Source organism: Miniopterus natalensis, chromosome 3 (assembly GCF_054644295.1).
Source record: "Miniopterus natalensis isolate mMinNat1 chromosome 3, mMinNat1.hap1, whole genome shotgun sequence".
NCBI lineage: Eukaryota > Metazoa > Chordata > Mammalia > Chiroptera > Miniopteridae > Miniopterus > Miniopterus natalensis.
Genome location: NC_142083.1, coordinates 27,931,773 through 27,957,656, shown reverse-complemented (window position 1 = coordinate 27,957,656; position 25,884 = coordinate 27,931,773). Strand labels below are relative to the sequence as shown.

The 25,884-nt window shown below is 52.1% G+C and overlaps 1 protein-coding gene across 1 annotated transcript; it reads left to right on the top strand.

Moving 5' to 3' along the window:
- The first annotated feature begins 10,714 nt into the window (after positions 1-10,714).
- On the top strand, positions 10,715-23,310 carry SLC6A19 (solute carrier family 6 member 19). The gene is made up of 12 exons (XM_016212589.2): positions 10,715-10,916; positions 15,394-15,534; positions 16,009-16,146; positions 17,117-17,298; positions 17,890-18,000; positions 18,346-18,458; positions 19,206-19,334; positions 19,425-19,581; positions 20,214-20,418; positions 20,528-20,687; positions 22,626-22,788; positions 23,107-23,310. The coding sequence occupies exons 1-12, from the start codon at positions 10,715-10,717 to the stop codon at positions 23,308-23,310; spliced, it is 1,905 nt and encodes a 634-aa protein (XP_016068075.1).
- The last annotated feature ends 2,574 nt before the right edge of the window (positions 23,311-25,884 follow it).

The window sequence follows — 25,884 nt, the reverse complement described above, 5'->3', positions numbered from 1 at the left end:
CTCTCTCTCTCTCTCTCTCTCCCTCTCCCTCCCTCCCTCCCTCTCTCCCCCTCCCCTCCCGCTAGCCTCTTCTCTCTCTCTCTCTCTCTCTCTCCCTCTCCCTCCCTCCCTCTCTCCCCCTCCCCTCCCGCTAGCCTCTTCTCTCTCTCTCTCTCTCTCTTCTCTCCCTCTCTCTCCCCCTCCCCTCCCCCTAGTCTCCTCTCTCTCTCTCTCTCTCTCTCTCTCTCCCTCTCTCTCCCCCTCCCCTCCCCCTAGTCTCCTCTCTCTCTCTCTCTCTCTCTTCCCCTCTCTCTCCCCCTCCCCTCCCCCTAGTCTCCTCTCTCTCGCTCTCTCTCTCTCTCTCTCTCCCTCTCCCTCCCTCCCTCCCTCTCTCCCCCTCCCCTCCCCCTAGTCTCCTCTCTCTCTCTCTCTCTCTCTCTCTCCCTCTCTCTCCCCCTCCCCTCCCCCTAGTCTCCTCTCTCTCTCTCTCTCTCTCTCTCTCTCCCTCTCTCTCCCTCCCTCCCTCTCTCCCCCTCCCCTCCCCCTAGCCTCTTCTCTCTCTCTCTCTCTCCTCTCTCTCTCTCTCTCCCTCTCTCTCCCCCTCCCTCCCTCTCTCCCCCTCCCCCTAGCCTCTTCTCTCTCTCTCTCTCTCTCTCTCTCTCTCTCTCTCTCTCTCTCTGACTCCTGTCCCTGCACAGACAGCACTCTGCTCCCTCTTCCTGTGGGGAGACAAAGGCAGAGGGAATGCAGATAAAAGGCCAGAGCTGGCTGTCAGATGGGGTGACACTAACGCTGTGGGTTTAACTCCTGCCCACAGTCAGTGAATGCAGACTTGGGGGTGAGGGCAGAGAAGCATCGACATCCCGTGACTTCTGAGGCTACTACTCAGTAACTCGGGCCTTATAAACACAAATTCTTCATGCAAACAAACCACTCCATTCAAGACAAAGGTTAATGACTGGCAATAATCACCAGTCTGCGGCCCTCCCTCACCTGCTGTGACGCAGTGCTGAGGACTTGAGATGGTGGGCATGTGGCCCAGCAGACATCAGTCACTAATAATCAACTCCAGCCCCGTACCTTGTTGTCCTAGGGCTTGCGGTGTCCTCCTGTCCTTTAGTATATCCTGTCTAGGGGACATCCCAGGAGCAGGGACCCCTCCCTTGGCTCCTGGCCCAGCACAGTAACAGGTCACAACTCAGGCTTCTCCACATACTTCCCATTGATTTGAAGGGTGAGGTGTCCTCTTCTAATACTAATATATAAATACCTGAAGCTGAAGGAGGGCCCATTGAAATAAAATGTGAGAGACAAGCAACTGAGGTACGTGCCTTTGATGGGAATCAAACCCGAGACCCTTCAGTCTGGGCATGTGCGAGAGACAACCAATCGACGTGACTCAATGGAAAAAATATCCTTGGGTGGGGATTAACAAAACAAAAAAAGTCAATGGTTAAAAAGGTAAAAAAAAAAAAATATTTCAATATAAGGTCTGTATACAAAAATTATTTATACTGTTATATACATCAGCAATATACAAGTAGAAGGTAGACTTTTTAAAAAATACCATTCATTGTAGCATAACAAATAATCAAATACTTAAGAACAAATCTAATGAAAGATCTTCAAGACCTCCACACAAAAAACCTATAGCATTTATTGAGGAAAGAAGGCATATGTTAATGGAGGAACACACTGTGTTTGTGGTTTGAAAAACAATATTGTTAAGATTCCATTTAAATTGACCCATAAATCTATAAATTTAATGCACTTCAATCAAAATCCCAGCAGGTTTTCTGTGGACACTTACAAGCTTATTCTAAAACATTTACATTCTTTTGGTGTTTTTTTTTTTTAATATATCTTTATTGATTTCAGAGAGAGGAAAGGAGAGGGAGAGAGAGAGAGAGACAGAAACATCAATGATGAGAGAGAGAGTCATTGATCGAGCCCACAACCGGGCATGTGCCCTGACCGGGAATCGAACCCAGATCGCCTGGATCCTAGGTCGATGCTCAACCGCTGAGCCACGCCCGGACGGACAACATTCTTTTGGTTTTTTAAAAAAGAATAGTTTATTTATTTTTTAGAGGGAGAGAGAAACATGGATCGTCTGCCTCCTGCATGCCTCCTACCAGCGATTGAGCTGGAAACCCAGGCCTGTCCCCTGACCAGGAATCTAACCTGCAACCCTTAGGTACATGGGACAATACCCAACCAATAGAACCACACCAGTCAGAGCTAAAATATTTACATTCTTTTTTTAAAAGAAAAATCTTTATTATTTATTTATTTATTTATTTATTTATTTATTTTAAAAATATGTCTTTATTGATTTCAGAGAGAAGAATGGAGAGGGAAAGAAAGATAGAAACTTCAGTGTTGAGAGAGCCATTGATCGACTGCCACCCGCAAGTCCCTGACTGGGGATCGAGCCCGCAACCCAGACGTGTGCCCTGACCCAGAATCGAACCTTGATCTCCTGGATCCTAGGTCGATGTTCAACTGCTGGGCCACGCCCGGCCAGGCCTTTTTTTTTTTTTTTTTTAATCCACACCCAAGAATATTTTTCCATTGCTTTTCAGAGAGAGTGGAAGGGAGAAAAAAAGAGAGAAACATTAATGTGAGAGACACATGGATTGGTTGCCCCCTGCATGCACCCCGCCCCAGGCAGGGCCAGGGATCGAGCCTGCAACCAAGGTACATGTCCTTGGCCAGAATCGAACCCAGGACCCTTCAGTCCACAGACTAGGGCAACATTTATATTCTTAAAGAAGAACACAGTTGGAAGACATATGCCATCAGATATAAAGACCTGGTATAAAGCCACAGGGATGAAGGCCTTGGGGGCCACGACAAAAAGACCAAAGGAAGAGAGTAGAAAGTGAAAAAACAGACCACACAGGTTCGAACAATAGATCCATGACAGAAGTAGCTTACAGAAAGGAGAGAGGGTGATAATTTGAGTAAACAATGCTGGATCATTTATTTGGATATTGGGGGGGGGGAAAGGAATCTTGACCGCTACCTCACACGACACATGAAAATCAATTCCAAGGAATTCCAAGTGGAACGTTGACTTAAATGTCTAAAGCCAAACGAACCATAAAGCTAGAATAAAACCTACAAGGATACCTTCATGATCTTGAGGTAAGCTAAGAAATTTTTTTTTAATGTTTTAATTTATCTTTATTGTTGAAAGTATTACAAATGTCCCCCTTTCCTCCCCCCCACTGATCCCCTCCACCCTGCACGCCTCACCCCTGGCCTTCACTACACTATTGTCTGTGTCCATGGGTTATGCATATATGCATATAAGTTCTTAGGTTAAACACTCCCCACCCACCCACCCACCCCTGCCTTCCCTCTGAGATTTGTCAGTCTGTTCCATGCTTCTATGTCTCTGGATCTATTTTGTTCATTGGTTTATTTTGTTCATTATATTCCACATATAAGTAAGATCATGTGATGCTTGCCTTTTTCTGACTGGCTTATTTCGCTTAGCATAATACTCTCCAGGTCTCACTATGCTTTCTCAAAGGGTAAGGGATCTTTTTTTTTTTTTTACAGCTGCATAGTATTCCATGATGTAAATGTCCGAGAAGATGCTTGGTATGATTTCAGTCTTCTTGAACTTGTAGAGACTTGTTTTGCATCCTAACAGGTGGTCTATCTTTGAGAATGTCCTGTGTGCCCTTGAAGAGATTTTATATTCTGCGGCTTTGGGGTGGAATGTTCTATAAATGTCAATTAAATCCATCTGATCTAGTGTGTCATTTAGAGTCACTGTTTCTGCCCGGCCAGCGGGGCTCAGTGGCTCATAATTGTTGACCCATGAACCAGGAGATCGTGGTTCGATTCCCGGTCAGGGCACATGCCCTGCTTGCCGGCTTGATCCCCAGTAGGGGGTGTGCAGGAGGAAGCTGATCAATGACTCTCTCATCATTGATGTTTCTATCTCTCCCTTCCTCTCTCTGAAATCAATAAAAACATAAAAATAGAGTCACTGTTTTCTTGTTGATATTTTGTCTGGAAGATCTATCCAGTGGTCAATGGGGTGTTAAAATCCCCTACTATGACTGTATTGCTCTTCTCTCCCTTAAAATCCTCCAGACGTTTTTTGTTTTTTTTCAGCCTGTGTGAGTCTTTTGTTCTGAGGTGGGTCTCTTGTAGACAGCATATATCTGGGTCTTGTTTTCCTATCCGTTCAGCTACCCTATACCTTTTTTATTGGAGCATTTAATCCATTTACATTTAAGGTTATTATTGATAGGTACTTATCTGTTGTCATTTTATTTCTTTATGCCTATGTTTCTCTTTCTATTCAGCTTCTTATTATAGCAGACCCTTTAACATTTCTTGCACTGATGGTTTGGTGATGATAAACTCCTTTAGCCTGTTTTTTTGGTTGTTTTTTTTTTTTTTTTTTTGGTCTGGAAAGCTCTTTATTTCACCATCTATTTTGAGCAATAGTCTTGCTGGATAGAGTAGCCTTGGTTTCAGATCCTTGCTTTTCATTACCTTGAATAATTCATGCCATTCCCTTCTGGCCTGTAGAGTTTCTGTTGAGAAGTCAGCTGACAGACTTAGGGGAGCTCCTTTGTAGGTAACTGATTGCTTTTCTCTTGCTGCCTTTAAGATTCTCTTTGTCTTGAATTTTTGGCATTTCAATTATGATGTGTCTGTGGGTGGGCCTCTTTGGGTTCTTCTTACTTGGGACCCTCTGTGCCTCCTGAACTTGAGTGACTTTTTCCTTCACCAGATTAGGGAAGCTTTCTGCCATTATTTCTTCAAACAGGTCCTCTAACCTCTGCTTACTTTCTACCGCTCCTGGTATTCCTATAATGTAAATATTGTTGTTGTATGTTGTCCCACAGTTCCCTTAAATTGTTCTCCTGTTTAATTGTTTTTTTCTTTTTGGTTCTCTGATTTGTTTTTTTCTACCTGTCTTCTAAATTCACTGATCCCATCCTTAGCTTCCCCTAATGTGCTGTTTATTCCTTCCAGTGTTGTTTTTAAATTTCTACTGTCATTCTTAATTTCCTTCATAGTTTCCATTTCTTTTCTCATGCTGTTGAGCATCCTTATGATCAGTATTCTGAATTTTATATTTGATAGATTGCTTATCTCCATTTCATTTAGCTCTTCTTCTGGAGAATTCGTTTGTTTTTTTCATTTGGGGTTTGTTTTTTTGTCTCCCCATTTTGGCTGCCTGTTTGGACTTGTTTTTGTGTATTGGGTATATCTGCTAGGACTCCCAGGCTTTTGGATGGTCCCTGGTGTAGGCCAATGTCAGACACTATTTGTGACTGTCCTCGGGGATCTTGTTTGAAGCTTTCTGCACTTTACAGCTTTTGATTATTAATGCTGGGGCTGGGTGCATTTGGAATGGACCAAGATGTGCACCAAGGTCTACTTTTCCAAGCCCCAGGTCCAGAAGCAGATCAGGCAAAGACTCAAAGCACCCAGAGGCTGTTATTCAGTCTCTAATGAGCCTCAGGCTGTAGAAACTATGGGGTGGGTCAAGAGGTTTTCCAACAGGGTGGGGCAATTGCTTTTCCCCCAGGCTAAAGATGCTTAGATGTTAAATATCTGAGAAAGATGTCCTCTGCAGTATGGGGGAATGACTCAGCATAGAATCCAGGTGGCTGCCCTCTGAGCTCTACTCACCTGAGCCAGCAATCCCGGACTCTCCTCACACAGCTTTAGTCCATTCTGACCTCCCTCCACTGGAGCCCAAGGTGAGTGGCTGCACCCAAAAGTTTGTGTGTTGACCCTTTAAGAGGATGCCTGCATTTCCAGCTGTCTCTCCTTGGCAGACAGAAACCCGGCTGCTTTTCACAGCCCAATGTTATGTGGGCATCTTTCTCAGTTCTGATGCTCTGCCCTGGGAGCCCAGTTTGGGGTTTAGAACCCAGAGCTTTCAATGGGAACCCCCCACAGCTGAGATGTCCCTCCAGACATTTAGCTGCTGCCTGTGGGAGCCCGGCCAGCCCTCTCGAGTCTCTGCACTTCCTACCAGTCTCTATGAGGTCTCCGCTTTTCATCCTTGTTTATGAGGGTGCTCTCCAGCTAGTCTTTAGTTGATTATTCAGGATGGTTTTTCTATATTTCAGTTGTAATTCCAGTTTGGCTCTGGGAGAGTGTCAGTGTAACTTCCACTTAATCCGCCACCATTTGCATTCTTTGCTGGCTGATTTATGGCTAAGATATTTTTAAAAGTATATTTTTATTGATTTTTAGAGAGAGTAAGGGAGAGGGCGAGAGAAAGAGAAACACCGATGTGAGAATGGGACATTGATTGACTGCCTCACACATGCCCCAACTAGGGAGTAAGCCCCAAACCCAGGCATGTGCTCTGACCAGGAATCAAACCAGTGAGCTTTTGGTACACGGCATGATGCCCGACCAACTGAGTTACACCAGCCAGGTCACGCTAAGATATTTTAAAGGATCAATGATTGGACAATAATATAATTACAGTTTCTGTTTCTCCAGGAACCATGGAGAGTCTGGGAAGGCTGATGGCCGAGTGGGGAAAGGTGTTTCTGAAGCAGTCTTCCAGAATATAGTCAAGTGTTCTGAAAATTAATAGAAAGGGCCAGCATCCCAATAGCAAAGGACATTTTAACGGGAGGATTGTGATGGCCAGTCAGTTCATGGGATGAAGCTCCATGGCACAGGCCCTCAGAGAAATGCAAGTTAAAACCACAGGTGATTACTTAGCACTGGCACAACAACCACAACATAAATTAGGCAAGAACGCCAAGCTGGGAGAGTGTGGGGCCTTCCCAGGGATGCCAGGTGATCGGCTCTGCCCTTCTCTTAGGCCACGGCAGCGTCCTTTCAAGTTGGGCACCTGCACAGTGAGGAGAAAGTGTGCTAGAGTTGAGAACAGGTTTCTCAGAGGCTTTTGTGATAGTGGCACACCCTGGATGCTGTCCGAAGCAGTGGAACAATACGGGAGCTGTGTCGCGTCACCCCCTGGGGGCTCTGCAGACACACCATATGTATTTATAAAACTACAAACCAATGACAAAGCTGTTAGTGTTTACCTCCAGGTGGTAGTTGAAAGTCTCCAATTTTCTTTATTGAGCATGTTTTTGTTTTGTAATACCATCTTGTCATGGCAGACGTGGGTGAAGAGCAGGGTGTGAAGATGGGGGAGAGAGGAGATGGCCTCAGGCCTGTGGGAAGTGAAGGCAGTGGATGTCATCAGATGGGTGTGCCCTTCTGAGAAGATCCTCACCGTCAGGCCCACTCTGTCTTTATCGTAGACAAATATAACTTTTCACAATTTGCTCCAATTACCTCTCCAGTTTGGCAACTAACAGAGTTTATTAAGGGAAACTTACCTAGGAGGTGTGTCTTAGGTGGACATCTTCCACAGTGCTTGGTAAGTGCCAGAGAATTATAAAGAACAAGGCAGGGTGGACAGGATATGGGTATGTGACCCATCCCAGGTATGGGACAGTCCCTGACATGCTTGACTGGGTCAGGACCATGGTCTGTTGCAGGAACCAGGCTGTGGAGGGGCCCAGGGCAGAAGGAAAGCCTCGATTGCTATTGTCTCTGAGGGGATTTGGGGAAGCAGTCTCTGTTCTGGCCCAGGACTGGCTGGCAGGCCAGGGTCAGCCAGGTGACGCCATGGAACAGTCTCCTCCTCAGGGCAGAAGTATCTGTTCCCTGTCTGCCTGGACTTCCATCCAGGGAGAGCAGGACCAGCCTCCAGCTGCAGGAACAGTCACTGGGTCCATATAAACCGAGTATTTTTGAAGCATAAGACACTCTCTGAAGGTCATTATCAGTGAACAAACAGGAAGCAGAGACCTCCCCACTCCATGACCTACACATCCCATGGGGAAGAAAGAGCGTAAGCAACTAGCCAAGTAACTGAATCACTTTCACAGCATGTTCGAAGGAAAAGCAGAGATCAGTGGAGTAGGGAGTGGGAGGTCAGGCTGTGTGTTAAGTGGGTGACCAGGGTGACCCCGTGGTGTCTATAGCCTGACTTGAAGGTGGGAGGGAGGACTGGTGGGCACCGTGAGAAGATAGGTCCAGGAGGGGAGCAAGCATGGGCCTGAGGTACAAGGAATGGCCTCCAAAGAGGGACTTTCGGTCCTGGCAGGTCAGTTAGGTCACTGCCAACCCCCTAGACCTTTCCCCTTGGAGAAATAGGATGGACGGTTCTGAGCAGAAGGGACAAGGGATGCCATGCCCTCACCAGGCAGTGAGAACTCCTTGCTCTATCTCCTCCCCAGCATGTCTCTCTTTCTCGCTCTCCCTCTCGAGAACCTGGCCCTGGAATCTGGCCCTCATATCAAAATGCTCAGACCACAGAGGCCGCTTGCAGCCCTGTGAGCCCACAGCGCCATCACAAGGGCGTGTGCCTCTTCAGCACTCCCCCCAGACCCCCACCCAGGGCGATGCGAGAGGACCCAAGAGACTTCTGGAACCTTGACTGATCGGTCCCTGGCAGCAGCCCCTTGGTCCTTGTCAGGAAGATCCTGAGAGTCCATCTGCTCAGGTCAGAACTTGGCACCTGGCCTTCAGTCTGTTAGGTAGGCACCATTTCCGAATATTTCCCAGGAAAACCGCTATAGAGTTGGATGTACAACATATTTTACAGCTTAGGAAAGGGCCTCAGGGCTCTAGAGTTGAGGGGCTGGGGCTCAGGGAGGCTGCAGCTCTAAGAATGTGGGTCTAAGTCCAGTTCCTGTCACTCCAGGCTTCCTTTGCAAAGCTTCCAGAGGGAGCGGCCAGAAGAACCCACTGGCCCAACCATGGTGAAATGCAGACACCAGCCCTGCCACTCAACACCTGGCTTCCATGCCTCTATCTCCTATGGGGGCTCACACTGGACATGCCCAGGACAGAGTCCCACCTCACCCCACCCCAAACTCCTCTCCCTCACTGGCCCTTGGGGTCCAGACATCACTTCCTTCAGTCTCCACACTGTCGGCACCTAACTCCAACCCTCACTCCTGGCCTGGGCCAGCCTGGCGCACCTCTGTCTCTGTCTCTGTAGCTGGCCCTGCCTCTAGTCTGCCCCTGTCTCAGGAGCCAGATGTCCCTGAATGCAAACCTGATCTCTTCCTTCCTGCCTCCACCCTTCCCCAATCCCCCCTTTATGGGGTCAAAGGTTAGGCTCCTGAACTCACTTCTGCCTAGTGACCCCCACCTGCCTTCCTGGATTGTTTGGTAAACTCAGTGTGATCCAGTCAAGTGGGGTCAGGGCAGCCAGTGCCTGACCTCCCAGACGTTACTGTCCAGTGTCGCAGATCACTGATGATAGATACACAAAGAGACAGAATAACACAGTTCATCCTTCTAGGAAGGCCACTAGGAGTGCAGGGTGGGGTGCGGAGGTCAGTGGGTACAGACTGTCAGGAAGGGCCCTGAAGAGAGCTGACCAGAAGGCTGGACAGAGGCTGGTAGGAAGGGCATTCCTGAGGGAAAGGCCCAGCAGTAGGGCGGGTGTGGGGTGGTCACTAGCCCAAGGGAAGGTTCTATGGGGAAGGGGGAAATCGCTGAGCTCAGGATCTTGGGTGGGGGTGTGGGGCCCGAGCTTGGAGGTGTACCCCTACCCTACTTCCTATACTGGAAACTGAGCTCAAAAGCCCTGGCTTTGCCCTGGCCAGTGTGGCTCAGTTGGTTGAGCATCTTCTTGTGAACTGAAAGATTACCTGTTCAATTCCCAGTCAGGGCACGTGCCCAGATTTTGGTTTTGATCCCCAGTGGGGGGCATGCAGGAGGCAGCTGTTCTCTCTCTCTCCCCCCCCCCCCCAAAATCAATAAAAATCTATTAAGAAAACAGCAACACCTGGCTTGCCTTAGGTCTTGGCTTAGCCTGGGTGGAGCCTTCTCCTTATTCCCCCAGTCTAGAGGCCAAGCTGGGCCCATTGTCCCTCTGGCCTCTCCTTGGCCTAGAGGTCACAGGTGGAGGCCCTGTTGCTCTCTGGGTGTGTCACTGGTTTTCCCATGTCTCCCTGCCTGAGGTCCCTGTCTATCATGGCTGTCCTGTCACCCAGCTCAAGGCTGCCCCATACCCGGCACTCACACTCGGCAGAAGGATGGAAGTCCTGCAGCGTGGGGAGACGCCTGGAGGCTGCAGCTCAGCAGCTTGGGGACAGGGAACGCCGGAACCCCAGGGAGAGCTCATGGGAAGGAGCATCTTGGAGGGTCCCGCATCTGAATCAGCTCTGGGCACCCAGGCTCTCTGAGTAGCTATTTAGAGCCAAGTGTAAACAGGACACAGCTCGTTGGCAGAGAGAGCTGGGGAGAGAGGACCCCTTCTGGCATCCTCCTGCAGGTGGGAGTGTGTGGCTGGTTGGGATTGGGGGGCTTTGAAGGTTTGGAGGAGAACATGCATCCTACAGAGCCAGGCAGGGCCATTACTACAGACTTTTTGCCCTGGGTTCCTCTCTGGGAGCCTGGCCCTCTGAGTGATGTGAGGGTGGGGGCAGCTCATCTGTGCCCGTGAGTTCTGTGTTTGCACAGGAGGAGGGGCTGGCTGGTGCCAGCTGAGAGCCTCAAAGGGTCGGCCAGCGCCTCTGCAGATAAGGCATTAACAGTCCTGTGGACTCACCCTTCAGATCTGCTGACACTTCCTTTCAGCCTAGGTGCTTGGGGTGAGGTGCCAAAGGTTCCCTATAAAGTGCTGGGGCTCCAGCTGTGTCCACTCACCCTTCAGCTCCTGGACTGTTCTGCCGAGAAGAACCCACTCGTGATCACCATGGTGAGGCTTGTACTGCCCAACCCGGGCCTGGACGACCGGATCCCCTCCCTGGGGGAACTGGAGGTCATCGAGAAGGAGGAGGCCAGCTCGCGACCCAAGTGGGATAACAAGGCCCAGTACATGCTCACTTGCGTGGGCTTCTGCGTGGGCCTGGGCAACGTGTGGCGCTTCCCCTACTTGTGCCAGAGCCATGGTGGAGGTAGGCCGGGCAGGAGGGCAGACTGGGGGTCCAGGGAAAACAACACTGGTGTCCCCCAGGACATCAGCACGCCATTCAGAGAGGGGAGAGGTTTGGAGGGCAAAGGGTTGTGGGCAGGCTTGTGCTCTCCACCAGTTGACTTGAGCCCCCCATGTTTGCACAAAGGGCAGGGCTGGGCAGAGGGCTGGGATGGAGAATGCTCATTTGCCCAAGTTGGCGATGGAGGTTCAGTGCCTGATCCCACACGTCCAAGTGCCTGTGTGTCAGGGAAGACCACCCTTGCTCCAGGACCCAGGAGCCCTGACCTCTTCCCAGAGAACAGATCTGATGTGGGAGTGGGGGGACAGAGAGGGACAGCTGCTCCTCTGGGTAGAGCCCCTTCTCTGAGTGTGGAAGGTGCTGGCAGGAGGGGCAGTAAGGCCAGTCCTCCTTTCCAGTACACTGGTCCATGTCCTAACCCCATAGGTGGGCTCCACGTTCTCTGGGGGACCAAGGAGGAGCTGGGCCTGGAGTGGATGGCCCACAGAGGAAGGGCAGGCAGGCTCTGGATCAGTGTGCAAACAGGCCAGAGGTGGGAAGCCTGCATCCCCCATGTAAGGCTGCCTCAGCCTGTCCTGTTGCCTCCAGAGGTCTCTGGGGTCCTTGCCCGTAGTCCAGGGGTCTTCTCCCCCAGCTGCAGAGAGACTCCCTTGAGGCTGCTGGGTCTCAGTCTGCATGATCTTGTCCTTCCACCCACCCTCCCAGTGTCAACAAGCTTCAGGGATGGAGGTCACACCTATAGTCCCATCAGCCCCCATGTATCTGTGGCTTCTGTCTTCCCTGGGCTCCCAGCCCTGGGAGGGGAGCTGCCAGGAGCTGGGTGTCAGGAAGGGGAACAGAGTTGTTCTTGTCAGCTGGGAGGAGGTCTGGACAGGTGCAGCGTTTGCTGGGGAGACAGGCTCCCCAGAGCTGGTTGGGTGCTCTGAGGATGCTTCAGTTCTGTGGGCTTTTCAGTGCCCTCCTTGGAATGCACAAACACCCTCTAGTGATGTGTTTATTTACTCTGAAGAACTGCAGGCTTTCACCAAGCTTTGTGCCAGAAAAAAAAGCAGATGGGGTTGTTCCCAGGTCACCTTTGTGACCCATCTCCCTTTCCATGGCCAAAGACTGAAGTTTCTGAATGTCTGGGAGGGCCTGTCTTTATACCTCGGGTCCATCCTGTGCTTTCTAGATGGCCCTGTCAGTCTTTTCTGTGCCGGTAGAGAGGAGAAGGGAACCCCCGGGAGCCAGTGAGGTTATCCAACAGTAGGATCACTGACAGTCCCAGAGGTCAGGCTGCCCCTTCCCTCTGGAAGGCCCTGGTCATTTCCCTGACCCCCACCAGGGCTGCCCTAGGGCCAAGGTCCTGGCAACACCTGCAACATTTACTTAGTTCCAAAGGGAAGAGGCTGGGGGTGGGGGGAAGTAGTCTGGGACTGAGAAGAGTTCACCCCTGGGAAATGGGGCTTTGGAGGTGCAGCATACACTCACTGTGAGTCTGAAGGGCAGCATAGGGACACTGCCTCCAGACACTGTGGATGAGAGGAAGGTGTCCCATATTACCCCTGGGTCCTGTGGAGTGGACAGCAAAGCGAGGGGTCCTAGCTCTGTCAGCTCTGGGAAGGTGCAGCTGCAGTCTCCCACCTCCTCGGGACCCTCCTGGTGGCTTACCTTCTGCCTACTCCAGGCCCTGCCCTGCTCCTCCTGTGTGTTCCCCCCCACCTGGAGGGCATCTCACTGTAGCTCTGGCCAGGAGCTGAGTACCTGGTCCCCCAAGCCCAGCAAACAATCATTGAGGACAGTGATAACCCCCCAAGCCTAGTAGACAATTGTTGAGGACAGTGATAAGGGGCCAACCCCCCCGGGAGAAAATTGGCAGAACAATAACAAGGTGTGGCAGGTGACTGTGACTCCTCCCAGTGACATTTTCCAGCCTCTAGCCCCAGCCCTAGGGGAGGGAGTGGTTGGGTAACTTGGAGACACAATGACAGATCTGAGGACTCTGATGACCAGTCCTGTTTGGTGAAAACTTAGCTTGCCTTCAATTATGTCTAGGAATTTTTTAAAAAGTAAAACAAATCATTTACTTTATGTTTAACTGTATATTATGAAAAAGGAAATTTTGCCATGTTTAGTGGGGTGGTGGCTGTGCGTGATTGCGTGCGCACACACAGAGCCCCCTGCATGTTGCATTACACTGAGACGTGTTGTCACTAGAAGGCCTCACCTTCTAGGTCTTTGACGGGGGCATTTCTGTGACCAAAGGGGCAAGCATCTCTCCTCATTCAACCTTCAGGGAACAGTGAGAGGAGCTTGAGGACCTATGGCCCCTGTGTGGGCTCTGGGGCGGGTGGGCCCACGGCCCCTTTTTCTGAAGAAGGGTATTTCAAGTTTCAAAAGTCAGCCCTGAGTTGAGTTGATATCAGAGTCCATGTCCTGGACCCTCTTACTCTCCTGTACACCTTCTGGGCCTTGGGGTTCCCGCCTGTGAAATGGAAGGTGATGGAGAGGTCTGTTCTGAGGGCTGCACCACAAGGCTCCTCAGTCAAGCTTTGCAGACCTAGAAGCAGGGGACACGCAGGAGATTGAAACCAGGAGACTTGACCAGAGTCAGGGCTCACCTGCTGCCTGAGTTGGCCACAAACAACCACGTTCCAGTGACCAGATGGTCCACTGCCAAGAGTTCTGCACCAGCACCAAGCCCAGGAGTGTGTTCAAGTGAACTGCATTCACCACACATCTGCCCAGAACATCAGTTGCCGCGTGAATGCATCACCCACAGCCTGTCCACAGTGCTGCCCCCCGACACACGGTGTTCCCCTTATGCCTTCTTAGGAAGAGCGCACATAGGAGAGACGGGGTATGGAGGGGGGGAGCCCCAGGAGGCAGCGCCCCCCAAGGACCATGCTGACTGCTCACCACAGGGTTGTCCATGTGCTTCTGCAGCCTAGTCCCTGGGGCTGTTTTCCACTACTAGTGTTGGCCCTGCACCATCAGCAAATATTCCTTGAGCTTTTACTCTGTGCCACACACATGACCTGCAGGACAGAGAGATATGGGGAAGGCTCAGACTCTGCCCTGGAAGACAGCTGCCGCCAGTTCCCAGCTCATCCCTCCTCTCCCCTCCTCGCTCCTCCCCCACCTAGCTTACTAAATTCTCAGAGAGAAAAAGCTGCATTTCTGTCCTTTTTAAATTTTAGCTCATTTATTTATTGATTTGAAAGAGAGAAACATCAAATTTTGTTGTGTTACTTATTTATGCACTTGTTGGTTGATTTTTTATGTGCCCTGACTGGGGATAGAACCCCCAATCTTGGCATATTGAGATAACACTCTAATCAACTGAGTTACTGGGCTAGGGCCAAGAAAGCTGTATTTCTATGCTAGTGTATCTTTCTCCTGTGGGGCCTTTACACCTTGCCTTGTCCCACCCCATCTCTGCCTCTGTTTGTGTGTCCCTCGGTATGCAAGGGCACAAGACCGCAAGACCATGGGCCCCTGCAGACAGGAGGCCTGTCAGGCACCCACCATGTTACACCTGGAGGAGCTTGTAGGAGAGAGGGCTGCCAGGAGCACAAGCAGCAGAGGCTTCCTAAGGAGTGGCTATCCAAGTGGGGTTTTTAAGGATGAAAAGGAGTTTCCTGAAGGAGATGGAGAGGCAGTGGGACCTGCAGGTAAAAGTGACATCATGAGGTAGGGATAGGATCAAAAGACATTTGGGAACCACAGAAATTGTTTTCTTCCTGATAGCTTTGCCCAAAGGATTTTCACAACAAACTCCTGAGAAAACATTAGAGAGGCAAATCTTTTCTTTTTAAAAATGTATCTTTGTTCTTGAAAGTATTACAGATGTCCCCCTTCCCCCCTCCACTCATCCCCTTTCTTATTTTAACTTTACCCTCACTGATACCATGACCCAGTGAGTAGTCCCTGCCTGTGAGCCTGCAGCCCCAGTGGTACCCCAGACCTAGGGCAGCTCCCCACTTCCCTCCCGCAGGAGATCCAGGTAGGGGGTCTTCACTGCTGTCTGCTTTTTATCTCATTGTCACATTGAGCTAACCATCACCTTTGAGTGAAGGTTCCACGGGCTCTCATGCCTTCCTGGTTGGATTTTGAGCCCCAGAGGGGGCTCACCACAGTCTGTGACCTCCCCGTGCTCTGCCCAGCATGTGGACACTTTCATGAATTCCCCAGGAGCTATTGTGCACACGCCCTGTAGAACAAGCACAGTCTTGGGGGGACAGCAGACAAACTGGCCACTATCATGAGATGGCACGAAGCGCCCCCCATAAAACAGTGCGGATGGTCCTCGTGAGTGGTGCATTGTTGATGGTGATGTTCTAAGTTTGTATTTGTGAGCAAGTTCGGCAGGTACTTTCTACCAACGCCTGTGTCTCCAGAGGGTCCTTTTGCCACCTGGCATGCGTTACCTGACACACTGCTGCCTTTTCCCCGCCAGGAGCATTCATGATCCCGTTTCTCATCCTGCTGGTCGTGGAGGGTGTCCCCTTGCTGCATCTGGAGTTTGCGATCGGGCAGCGACTGCGCAAGGGCAGCGTGGGCGCCTGGAGCTCCATCCACCCAGCCCTGAAGGGTGTAGGTGCGCACCTGGGCCCAGTCGGTGGGACCCCTGCCCAGGTCCAGCGTGGGCAGCAAACACACTCCTTCCTCTCTCCTTTCGCCTCTGTTTCCAAGGGACTCACTGCCCTCAGCCCTCTGCAAACCCTTGGAATCTCTCAGAAAAGTGTAGGTGGCAAGATCCAGGTTGGGGTCACTCCTGGCCACCAGAGACCAGCTGGGCAGCAGAGGCTATCCTGGGTCCCCAGGTGCCCAGGGCCTGGGAGTGTATAGACTTGGGGAGACCCGAGTCCCCCATTGCTGCCCACAGTAGGGCTCAGCAAGCACTTGAGGGACCACCATCCTGTTCTCTGGAACCCTGAGTCGGCTCACACTCAGCCCTCAAGGAGACTCCCCTAGCACTGTCTTCTCCTGCTAACAGTGCCCTACTCCCTAGTGGTGTTCCCTCAGAGGTGCCCCCTAGTGGTGCCCCCCAGCAGTGTCAATTGCCCCCCAGGGATCGCGTCCATGTTCGTGTCCTTCATGGTGGGCCTCTACTACAACACCATCATCGCCTGGGTCATGTGGTACTTCTTCAACTCCTTCCAGGAACCCCTGCCTTGGAGCACGTGTCCACTTAATGACAACCGGACAGGTGAGTCCCGGGCAAGGCAGGGTCAAAGGTCAGGGGATAGTACGGCTGGTTGTGCAAGAGCCTTGTGCACCTTTGAACATGCCGACAGTCCATGAATAGTCATCCTTTGATTTCCCCAAATTCAAATGGTTATGACTTAAGTTTGGCAAAAACCAGAGCACATTTACAGCAACAGGGAATTTAAAAAAATCACTGTGCTGGAAGAAAGCCTTTAAAAAAGGTGCTTCCACTTCAGGAGGAGCTGTGCCAGCCAAGGCTGAAATGAAGGAAAGGTGGGATGACGCCTCTGGGAATGATAGAGACCTGCTGCTCCCTGACATCACACAGAGTGGTGGCCTGACTCTCCACTGTCCCTTCCCACAGCATTCCTCAGGATCTTCCTCTCTGCAGAGTCTCCCAACCCTCGCCACTAGGTCTTTCTGGGACCTCCTCCAGGGAGGGGGAGTGGGGAGCAGACCCTCTGCCTGGGGCCTGTGTAGGGCACAGGCTATGTGCTCAGCTCAGCAGCTTTCACACATCTGCATCAGGGCTCAAACTGCCTGATCTGTAGGCATGGGTCCAATAAGCAGGGCATGGTCAGTGCACATGTGTGTGTATGTGAATGCATGTCTTGTGCTCACACTTCTGTGTGCGCACATATATGCACATATGCACATGTCTGCATTCAGATATGTGTGTATTGTGAGTATGCATACATGTGTTCATGTGCAAACATGTGCAGGCACGCTGGTATGCATGCATGTGAGTGTGTCTGTGTGGGTGTGCGCACATGTGTGTGTGTACACACATGCAGGTGTGCGCATGTGCATGCACACATATCTGTGTGGTTATGCACATGCATGTCTGTGTGCACTATGTCTCTGGTGTCAGTGAGTTGGGAGCACAACCTGGTTTCCTGTGGCACTACCATGTTCCACATCCCCCTCAGTTCCCTATGACCCACGCTGATGGGTGCGATCATCCCCTGCAGGCTACGTAGAGGAATGCGCCCGCAGCTCTTCGGTGGACTACTACTGGTACAGAGAGACCCTCAATATCTCCGACTCCATCAGCAACTCAGGCTCTGTGCAGTGGTGGATCCTGCTCTGCCTGACCTGTGCCTGGAGTGTCCTCTACGTATGCACCATCCGTGGCATTGAAACCAGTGGCAAGGTGCGGGCTGGGCTTTGGGAGCTCTTGGGGGCTAGCAGGAGCTGGCTGCGCCCTTAACCAGCTGAGTGTCACCATCCCATGTCCATCTGTCTGGGAGGGTCTTCTGCTGCCCCCAGCTTGGCCCTGGGGATGTGGTACTGGCCTGGACGGTCCTCAAACCTGTGGTTTAAAAGCTGCAGCAAGCCCTGGCCAGAGTAGATCAGTGGTTTGAGCATCAGTCTGCACATGGAAGGGTCAGCGGCTCGATTCTCGGTCAGTGAGCCTAGGTTGCAGGTTTATTCCCCAGCCCTGGTCGGGGCACGTGCAGGAGGCAACCAATTGATGTGTCTTGCCACTCTCTCTTTGAAAAATCAATGGAAAAAATATCCTCAAGTGAGGATTCCCTCCCCCTCCCCACACACAGTAGCTCTCTGACTGGGAGAGCTGAGTAGTGCTCGCTACAAACGCAGCAGGAGAAAACGTCGAATCTCCCTGCCCTGGGAGCTGCAGGCAGAGGGGTGCCTGGAGGAGCGGAGCCAGGGTCCTGCGTGACCAGCCCTTTCTCCTGTGGGTACTGTCTTCCCCTTTATCTCACTTCTGCCCTGTCCCCAGGCCGTGTACATCACCTCGACACTGCCCTATGTCGTCCTGACCATCTTCCTCATTCGGGGACTGACGCTGAAGGGAGCCACCAATGGTATCGTCTTCCTCTTCACACCCAATGTGAGTCTCTCACTGTCCACCCTGGGGCTCCAGTTCCCGTGGGAGAGGCTGCTCTGGGGGACAGGCCTCCCAGCCTGAGACCAGCCCTGGCCAGTCTCAGGGCCCCCTGATGCATGCGTGCTGGGCCTGTGAGCTTGAGGGAGGCTCTGTGTGGATTGATGGCAGCCACCTCCAAGTTATTAGCTACCACCTTTAGGGGACGTTGTTTGTTCTGACCACTTGCCCAATGGCCTCAGCTGTCACCAGCCTCCAGTCCTGCACCTTTTCTGTGGGCTATTACCTCCTTGGTTTCCTGTGACCACTTGTCCTTGGGCCACCTGGCTGAGGGTCTCTGTTTGGCTGCAGATCACGGAGCTGGCCAACCCGGTGACCTGGCTGGATGCGGGGGCCCAGGTCTTCTACTCCTTCTCGTTGGCCTTCGGGGGCCTCATCTCCTTCTCCAGCTACAACTCTGTCCAGTGAGTGTGGACAGGGCTTCTGGGCCAGGCAGAGGGCTTGTCTCATGCCCCATGGGATCATGGGATCCATGGGGCTCCATGCCAGGGAGGCAGGCTTAGGATCTGGGAGATTTTCACACACTAGGTGCCTCAAGCATGGCTTGTTTATGACAGCCCTCCTCATGGTGCCTTGGTCCTTGGGGTGGTGAATCCTGGGGTGCTCCCCTCTATCCCCCAAACTCCCTCTCTGGTTGCCCTTTGGCACCCAGGACCCCAGATGCTGGGCCACCCCAGTCCACTCCAGATCAATACTCACATGGAAAGGGCCCTGCCTTGTGCAGGAGGTTCTGTCCTCCTGAGACCTGTGGCTGTGGCCTGGCAGAGAGACAAATGAAATGAACAGAAGGAGGGGGTCCCTGGAGGGGCGTGGCCCCAGGATGGGCTCCTGTGCAGAAGGTGCAATGTGAGCAAAGAGAGGGAGCGGGTGAGTTCGGATGCATGCTGGCTGCTCCCTCTCTGGCATTGTGAAGTGGTAAGAAGGTCTGGAGTGAGAGGCCACTGGCTGTAGGCACAGGACTTGGAAATAGCCCTCTGGTCACCTCTTGCTGGGCGCAGTTGGGAAAGGACAGGTGGGTGGGTTGTGTCCCCTCTTCCGCTGCACCCCAGCAGCTCAGGCTCAGGCCAGGCTCCTTGCCCGTGCTGACGTGGCCAGGTAGGTGGACACAGTGTTCTTGGCCTGCAGTGACCTGACACCACTCTCATCCGTAGCAACAACTGTGAGATGGACTCGGTGATTGTATCCATCATCAACGGCTTCACGTCCGTGTACGCAGCCACCGTGGTCTACTCCATCATCGGCTTCCGGGCCACAGAGCGCTTTGACGACTGCTTCAGCAAGTGAGTGCTCCTCCCAGCCCTCACCCACCTCCAAGGAGCCTGCCAGGCCTGCACTGCCTAGGGCCAGTGTCAGCCTCACTCTCTTTCCAGGAATATCCTGACACTCATCAATGGGTTCGACCTGCCCGAAGGCTATGTCACCCAGGAGAACTTTTTGGAAATACAGCAGATGTTCAACGCCACTCACCCCGAGGCCTTTGCACAGCTGGAGTTCCAAACCTGTGACTTGACCTCTTTCCTGTCAGAGGTGTGTCTCCTTGGGGCAGCACAAGGAGAGGAGGGAAGGACACCCTTGAGGGACACTGAATTCCCCCAGGATCTCAGTTCCCATGGGCCTGTCTCCATTCTCAAGTGCCTGCCTCCTCTGATCCTCCTGCCCCGCCCTGGTGCTTACACCCGTAGAACCTGTCACACGCCTGCCCTGGGCCTGCATTAACTGTCTCTAACCAGCCAATAGGCCACATGTCCAAGGCAGCTATTTAGGGAACTCACTCAGGCTCTGTTGAAGTCATTCAGGGCTGAACTTGGCCATGTGGGGTGCATCTCAGGAATCGTCTGTGGGGGTGGGACACCCTGTCCACGAGCAGACAGCAGTCTGCATGGCTGCCAAATGTCTGTCCAGATAGCTCGGGGCCCTGACTGCTGCTGGACAATGTGATCCCCTTCCTGTTCGTTAAGCATAGTTCAACTTTTAAAAATACAGTTGAGCCAAAGAGACAAGGACCCATTAATTCACAGGATGGCTCAAATGAGCCCTGTACCTGCACAGTGTGGACGTGGTGTGTGGAGAGCCGACCAGTGGTTGTCAGGGAGGGAGAGGGACGTGGCTGAGGCCAGGGGTATCTGGGGAGTGTGTGACGCATCTGCTTGTCCGTGCAGGGCGTGGAGGGCACGGGGCTGGCGTTCATTGTCTTCACAGAAGCCATCACCAGGATGCCAGTGTCCCCACTGTGGTCCGTGCTCTTCTTCATCATGCTCTTCTGCCTGGGCCTGTCCTCCATGTTCGGGAACATGGAGGGCGTGGTCGTGCCCCTGCAGGACCTCAAAATCATCCCCAAAAAGTGGCCCAAGGAGCTGCTCACAGGTACACAGGCCAGGGATGGGCTAGGCAGGGCAGGCCAGTGGTGAGGACAGGCCTCGAAGGCCATGGCCAGGGGGGAGCTCTGTGTGCAGCGGCTGTCCTCTGTCCCCAGGCCTCATCTGCTTGGTGTCGTATCTCATCGCCTATATCTTCACGCTGAACTCTGGCCAGTACTGGCTCTCCCTGCTGGACAGCTACGCCGGCTCCATACCCCTGCTTATCATCGCCTTCTGCGAGATGTTCGCTGTGGTCTACGTATATGGCGTGGACAGGTAAGAGGGGGACCGAGGCATGTGGCCATCTCCAACAAGCATAGGAAACTCCCATCCTGGGATAGGTAGTGTGGCGTCCAGTCCCAGGCGGAAGACATGTGCGCAGGACAAAGGCCTGAGGGACTGGTATGATGTGGGCATGGGTCTGGCACCTGGATGGGTGAGGTGGAGAAGAGGTGTATCTCAGATGAATGCCCATCCAGAGCAGTCAAAATTATAACCTCTCCAGCTTCCAGAGGCTTCCAGACTTAGCGTAGAAGGGTAAGCACAGACCGTAGAAGACTGTGTAGTCTCGGGGGTGGGAGAGAGAAAACAGCCTCACAAATTAAAATGTGTGACTGAGGCAGCCTTCTGCATGTCTGATCTGACCATGTGATTTAAAAACATAACCAAAGTATCATAAGCAAAGTCAAAAGACAAATAATTGGCTATAGAAACGGTTGCACGGCATAGAGGTGAAGCACCGACTGGTATACCAGAAGCCTTCGGCCGAGGAGACAGGACCAGAGGGACCAGAAAGCGCAGAAGGGTGCTCAGTGTCCTGTGGAGCCCAGAAGCAGCCTCCAGAGGCTGGGGAGCAGGCAGGGGAGGTGAGGCGAGGCGAGGCGAGGGCGAGGAAGTGACAGGACAGGGACTTTAGCTATGGGTAAGGGGATCTCTCTGTGATCCAGGGGAGGGAGCTGGATGTTTTACATCAATGGGTGGTCCAGGGCCAGGGAAGCCCCTGTGATGGGCATGCTGTGAGCCTTTCTAGGGGGAGAGAGGGCTCTCTAGCCAGACAGAGACTCAGGCAAAGAAGGGGGTTGTGCAGTCCTTTCAGCCATCCCCTTGACCAAATATTCAGGATATCACTCCATTATCATAGATGGAGGGAGCAGAAAAAGGCACCATGTCCTTGACAGGAGCTGGACTTGCCACAATTTTTTAGAAATAATCAGCAGTGTCTATTAATAATCATCGGACATGCACAGGCGGGGGCGGGGGGAGGGGGAGGCTTGTGAATCCTGTTCTGCATCACCAAGACGTGTGTGTAAGGGCACAGTGCAGGAGGCCTGTCTCAGCCACACAATGCAAACAGCCACGAGTGGCAGCTGAGGAGAGGCTGAGGAGCATGGGGCAGACTCACTGTGCCTAACATCAGACATGTGGGGGAAGGAGGCTCAGATGGAAAGGCACGATGTTGCTGTGGGCCTGCTGCTGGGTATGAAGCAGGCGTGACTGTCCTAAAGAATGCACATCCTTCTGTGAATGGCCCAAGGACAGCTTGAAGTCAGACACTCCCTGCCGGGGGTCCCATGCAACGCTGCCTCAAGAAGGCATATGAGTGGGAGGTGGAGAGCCAGGAGTGGCCCCAAGCAGAAGATACTTGTCACCATGCTCCCAGGCCCTGCTGGGAACAAGGCCTGGGCATCTGTACTTTTCCAGAAGTGTCCTATGGGCTCACTGGTGGTCCTGGACAGTTCACATTTATGTTCCGCCCACTCTGTTCTGATTTTACAGATAATAAACTCATTTGTGCTGGTGAGAGTTCAGCACAAGATGGGCAGGAGATGGTGGGGCTTCTAAGGTCAGGGCTGCTGCCCTTCCAAGGACTTGGGCTGAGGCTTCCTTCCTCCCATTACCCTCAGAAGTGTTGACCCCTGTTTGCATAAGTGGCTGCCCAGGTGTGTGAGGTCACAAGTAGGAGCACCTGGGCTGTGGCTCAGTAGGGAGGTTTCCAGAGGCCTCCAGAGCAGCTACCACTTCCGAGGCTCCCCCGGGGAGGCGAGTCTTTGCCCAAAGGATGGCTAGAACCGTGATGGGTGAAAGGCCAGGTGCAGCACTGTGGGATGGCCACCTCGTGTCCTCGAGGAAAGGCTGGCCCACCCTCTGCTTTGATGGGATTAAACGCCCAGGACCTCCACCAGCTGATGGCTCCCTTTTGGCTTCTGCTTCCAGATTCAACAAGGACATCGAGTTTATGATCGGCCACAAGCCCAACATCTTCTGGCAAATCACGTGGAGAGTGGTCAGCCCACTGCTCATGCTGATCATCTTCCTGTTCTTCTTCGTGATCAACGTCAATAAGGAGCTGATATACAGCGTCTGGGACCCTGCCTATGTGAGCGCGCAGGCTCTGATGGGTGGGGGGTGTGGGGGTGGAGAAGGTAGGGACACCTGGAGGCAGGGGGGTGTGGGGAAGGCGTGGGGCAGAGGAAGTAAGGAAGGCATGGGAGACAGAGGAGGTGGGGGAGGCATGGGAAGCAGGGGGTGGTGTCCCTGTGAGGAGGTGTGTGGGGGTGGAGGAGCCTTAGGTCTCCCTCCCCTCTCCCACAAGGGTCAGGAGATGAGAATCTTGGGGAGAAGGGGGCACTGTGCCCTTGAAGGAGACCCCACTGGCTCTTTGTGTCTGTTCACCCTGTGGTTGCTCTCTCCCTAGGCGGAATTTCCCAAATCCCAAAAGGTCCCTTACCCGAACTGGGCGTATGGCGTGGTGGTCGTCGTTGCTGGTGTGCCCTGCCTCACCATCCCTGGCTTTGCCATCTACAAGCTCATCAGGAACCGCTGCCAGAAGCAAGAAAGCCATCAGGGGCTGGTTAGCACCATGTCCACAGCCTCCATAAATGGGGACGTGAAGTCCTGAGTACCCAGCCCACAGCTGCATGTGTGCATGTACATATGCATGTGTGAGCATGTGAGTGTACACATGGGCACACACATGTGTATACAGTGTGCGCACACGTGAGTGCACATAAGTGAGGGTGTGTGTATATATATGTGTGTGCACATGTGTGTATATGTGTACAGGTGTGTAAGTTGTATGTACATGTGTGTACGTGTGAGTATATTCACTTGTGTAAGTGTATCATTTATACTGTATAGCATGTGCACATGTGAGTGTGTATACATGTGCTTCTGTGTATGTTTCCATGTGATCTTGTGTACATATACGAGCACACATGTGTTAGCATGTGCACACATGTATATACATGCATGCACACGTGCGAGTATATGTGGCTAGGCATGTGTAATCATGTGTGCATACATATGTGTGAGTGTATACATGTGTGTGTATGCACATGCAAGTTGTGTATTTATAAATGTGTATGTGTGTGACATACATAATGTGCTGTGTACATGTGTATATGCAGGTGTGTAAATGTGTATGTCTAAGTGTGCATGTGCATTTGTGTGTATGTGTATGGGTGTGTATACATAGCTTTGTGTGCACGTGTATGCGTGTATGTGCATGCATGTGTGCACACATACACACATGCATGTTGCTCCACAGCATACACATCTCCCACATGGGGCCAAGCTGCCCTCTTGGTTCCCCATGTCATAGATGTGGTGGAGTTCCTATGCTCAGGTCCTTCCCTGCCTTCCAAGGAAAAGTCAGTCAAAAGTGACAGCAGGGAGGACACACCTGCTGTGCTCATCCCGTGGGAGACAGAAATGTGTTGCTGTCTTGGCTCCTTGGAACAACCTTGTTGCCCCTTCCTCCATTCCTTTGCTGTTGACCCCTTGTCCTAGGATCTCCTGCAGTAACATTGCAATTTTACCCCATGATGAGGAGCCCCGTCTGCAAGAGGCCATGGGCCCCTAGGCCAGTGAGACCTGCCTGTCCACCAGCCAGCAAAGATTCCTGGAGTCTTGGCAATGTTCCAGCTCAATAAATATTAACCCATTTAATCATTGCTTCTGGCTGCCACAAATAGATTTCAGTTAAATAAAACTCAACTTGGCATAATTTAAGGCAGAAACACCCTTTGTGTTTTTTAAGAGGACATTAACTGTGTGAATTTTTAGCCTGATGTTGGAAAAGATGGGTTATAGGGTAACTCAGCTTTGCTCACTAAGGTTGAAGACAGTTCATATGTTCTGAGCAATGTCAGGGACCGTGAAGGCCCTGGAAGACCTTCTACTTGGTGCCACTCAGCAAAGGGAAAGTCCCATCCCCCTGTCAAGGAAAGGGCCGTTTCCTGGGACACAACATTCAACCTCAGCCAAAGTTAGTTGGCACTTGGGGCATTTATTTCAATGAACTGGTCACTTCTACTTTCCATGGAAACATCGGGAAGTTTAAGTTAAACCAGATCTCCTGACAATTCTCTGTGCAAGGGTGGGAGAGCTGAGTGGAGTGTGGTTCCTGGTGCCACGTTCCATCTGTCCACTGGGAGATGCCCCACTGTGCTCTCCCCTCTCCCAGTGCCTCCTGTCCAACAGTGGCCACAGGTTTCAGCCCCGAAGCCTAGCTGAGATCCTCCAAACACCTTGGAGTATCTGGAGTTCTCTTATGTGGCCAGTCACATGAAGGTCATGATCTGTAGAAACCTCCAGAGGTAGAATGGGAGGCTGGCTCATAGCCCTCCACCCTGGGCCACAACCATGCGTCCCTGCCCAGGAAGCCCACAGGCCCTAGGCCGCTCTGGTCTCCACCCCCAGGTGCCGATGGCTTCTGTGGGACTTCACCTCCTTCTCTCCACAAAGTCTTCTGACCCTTGACTGGGAAAATGCTCATCAGTATCCTGTGGATGCACTGCCCCACCCGGGGGTGCAGGAGAGGAGAGACTGGGTGGGGCTAATCCAGCCAGTTCATGTTACCCGATGAGTGCCTCATCTTACAGATGTTATCTTTGCAAATTGTTAGACATGCAGGTTTTATGAGCATAAAGTGTACCTGTCTAAATAAATCACTATTTCATATTCTCAGCCTAAATGTTGTCCAAATGCAGAGGGATAAGCAAAGGGACAAGCCAAGCCATCTGGAAGGGATGGTGCAGAGCTGTGGTTCTGGTTTCCAGGACTTCCTCTGAAGAAGCCATGATGCGGTGGCCACGAAGCACGAGGCGTAGTGGGTGGACTGGTTCACTGCCTGAGGTGCCCTGTGATACACAGGCTGGGGGTGGGTCTTGGCCCAGGACCTGGGAGATGCTGGTGAGGTCGGGCTGGGGTTGAGGGGCAGGGAGAGGGAGTAAGGAGGACAGTGGGAAGCGCCCCTGCAGTTCTTCGGGCTGAGCACAGCCCCTTTTCATCTTTGATTCTCCTTTGTCACTTTCCCTTTCACCCCCAAAAGAATCTTTTTAAACTCTGTTCATGCTACTCACACTTCCAGGACCCACATATTTGGGATGTGGCCACACATTTAAAAGACACAGTGTTTCAAACTGGGGAAGTCAGAATTGTGAATCTGGGCCCTGGCCTGTCCTGGTGGAAG

What these genes read in the sequence shown, in the direction of transcription:
- SLC6A19 (XM_016212589.2), top strand. Translation starts at nt 10,715, where the DNA reads ATGGTGAGGCTTGTACTGCCCAACCCGGGCCTGGACGACCGGATCCCC. An exon ending in TTTGACGACTGCTTCAGCAA is followed by an intron (nt 19,335 to 19,424) that starts GTGAGTGCTCCT and finishes CTCTCTTTCCAG; the next exon opens with GAATATCCTGACACTCATCA. An exon ending in TGACCTCTTTCCTGTCAGAG is followed by an intron (nt 19,582 to 20,213) that starts GTGTGTCTCCTT and finishes TTGTCCGTGCAG; the next exon opens with GGCGTGGAGGGCACGGGGCT.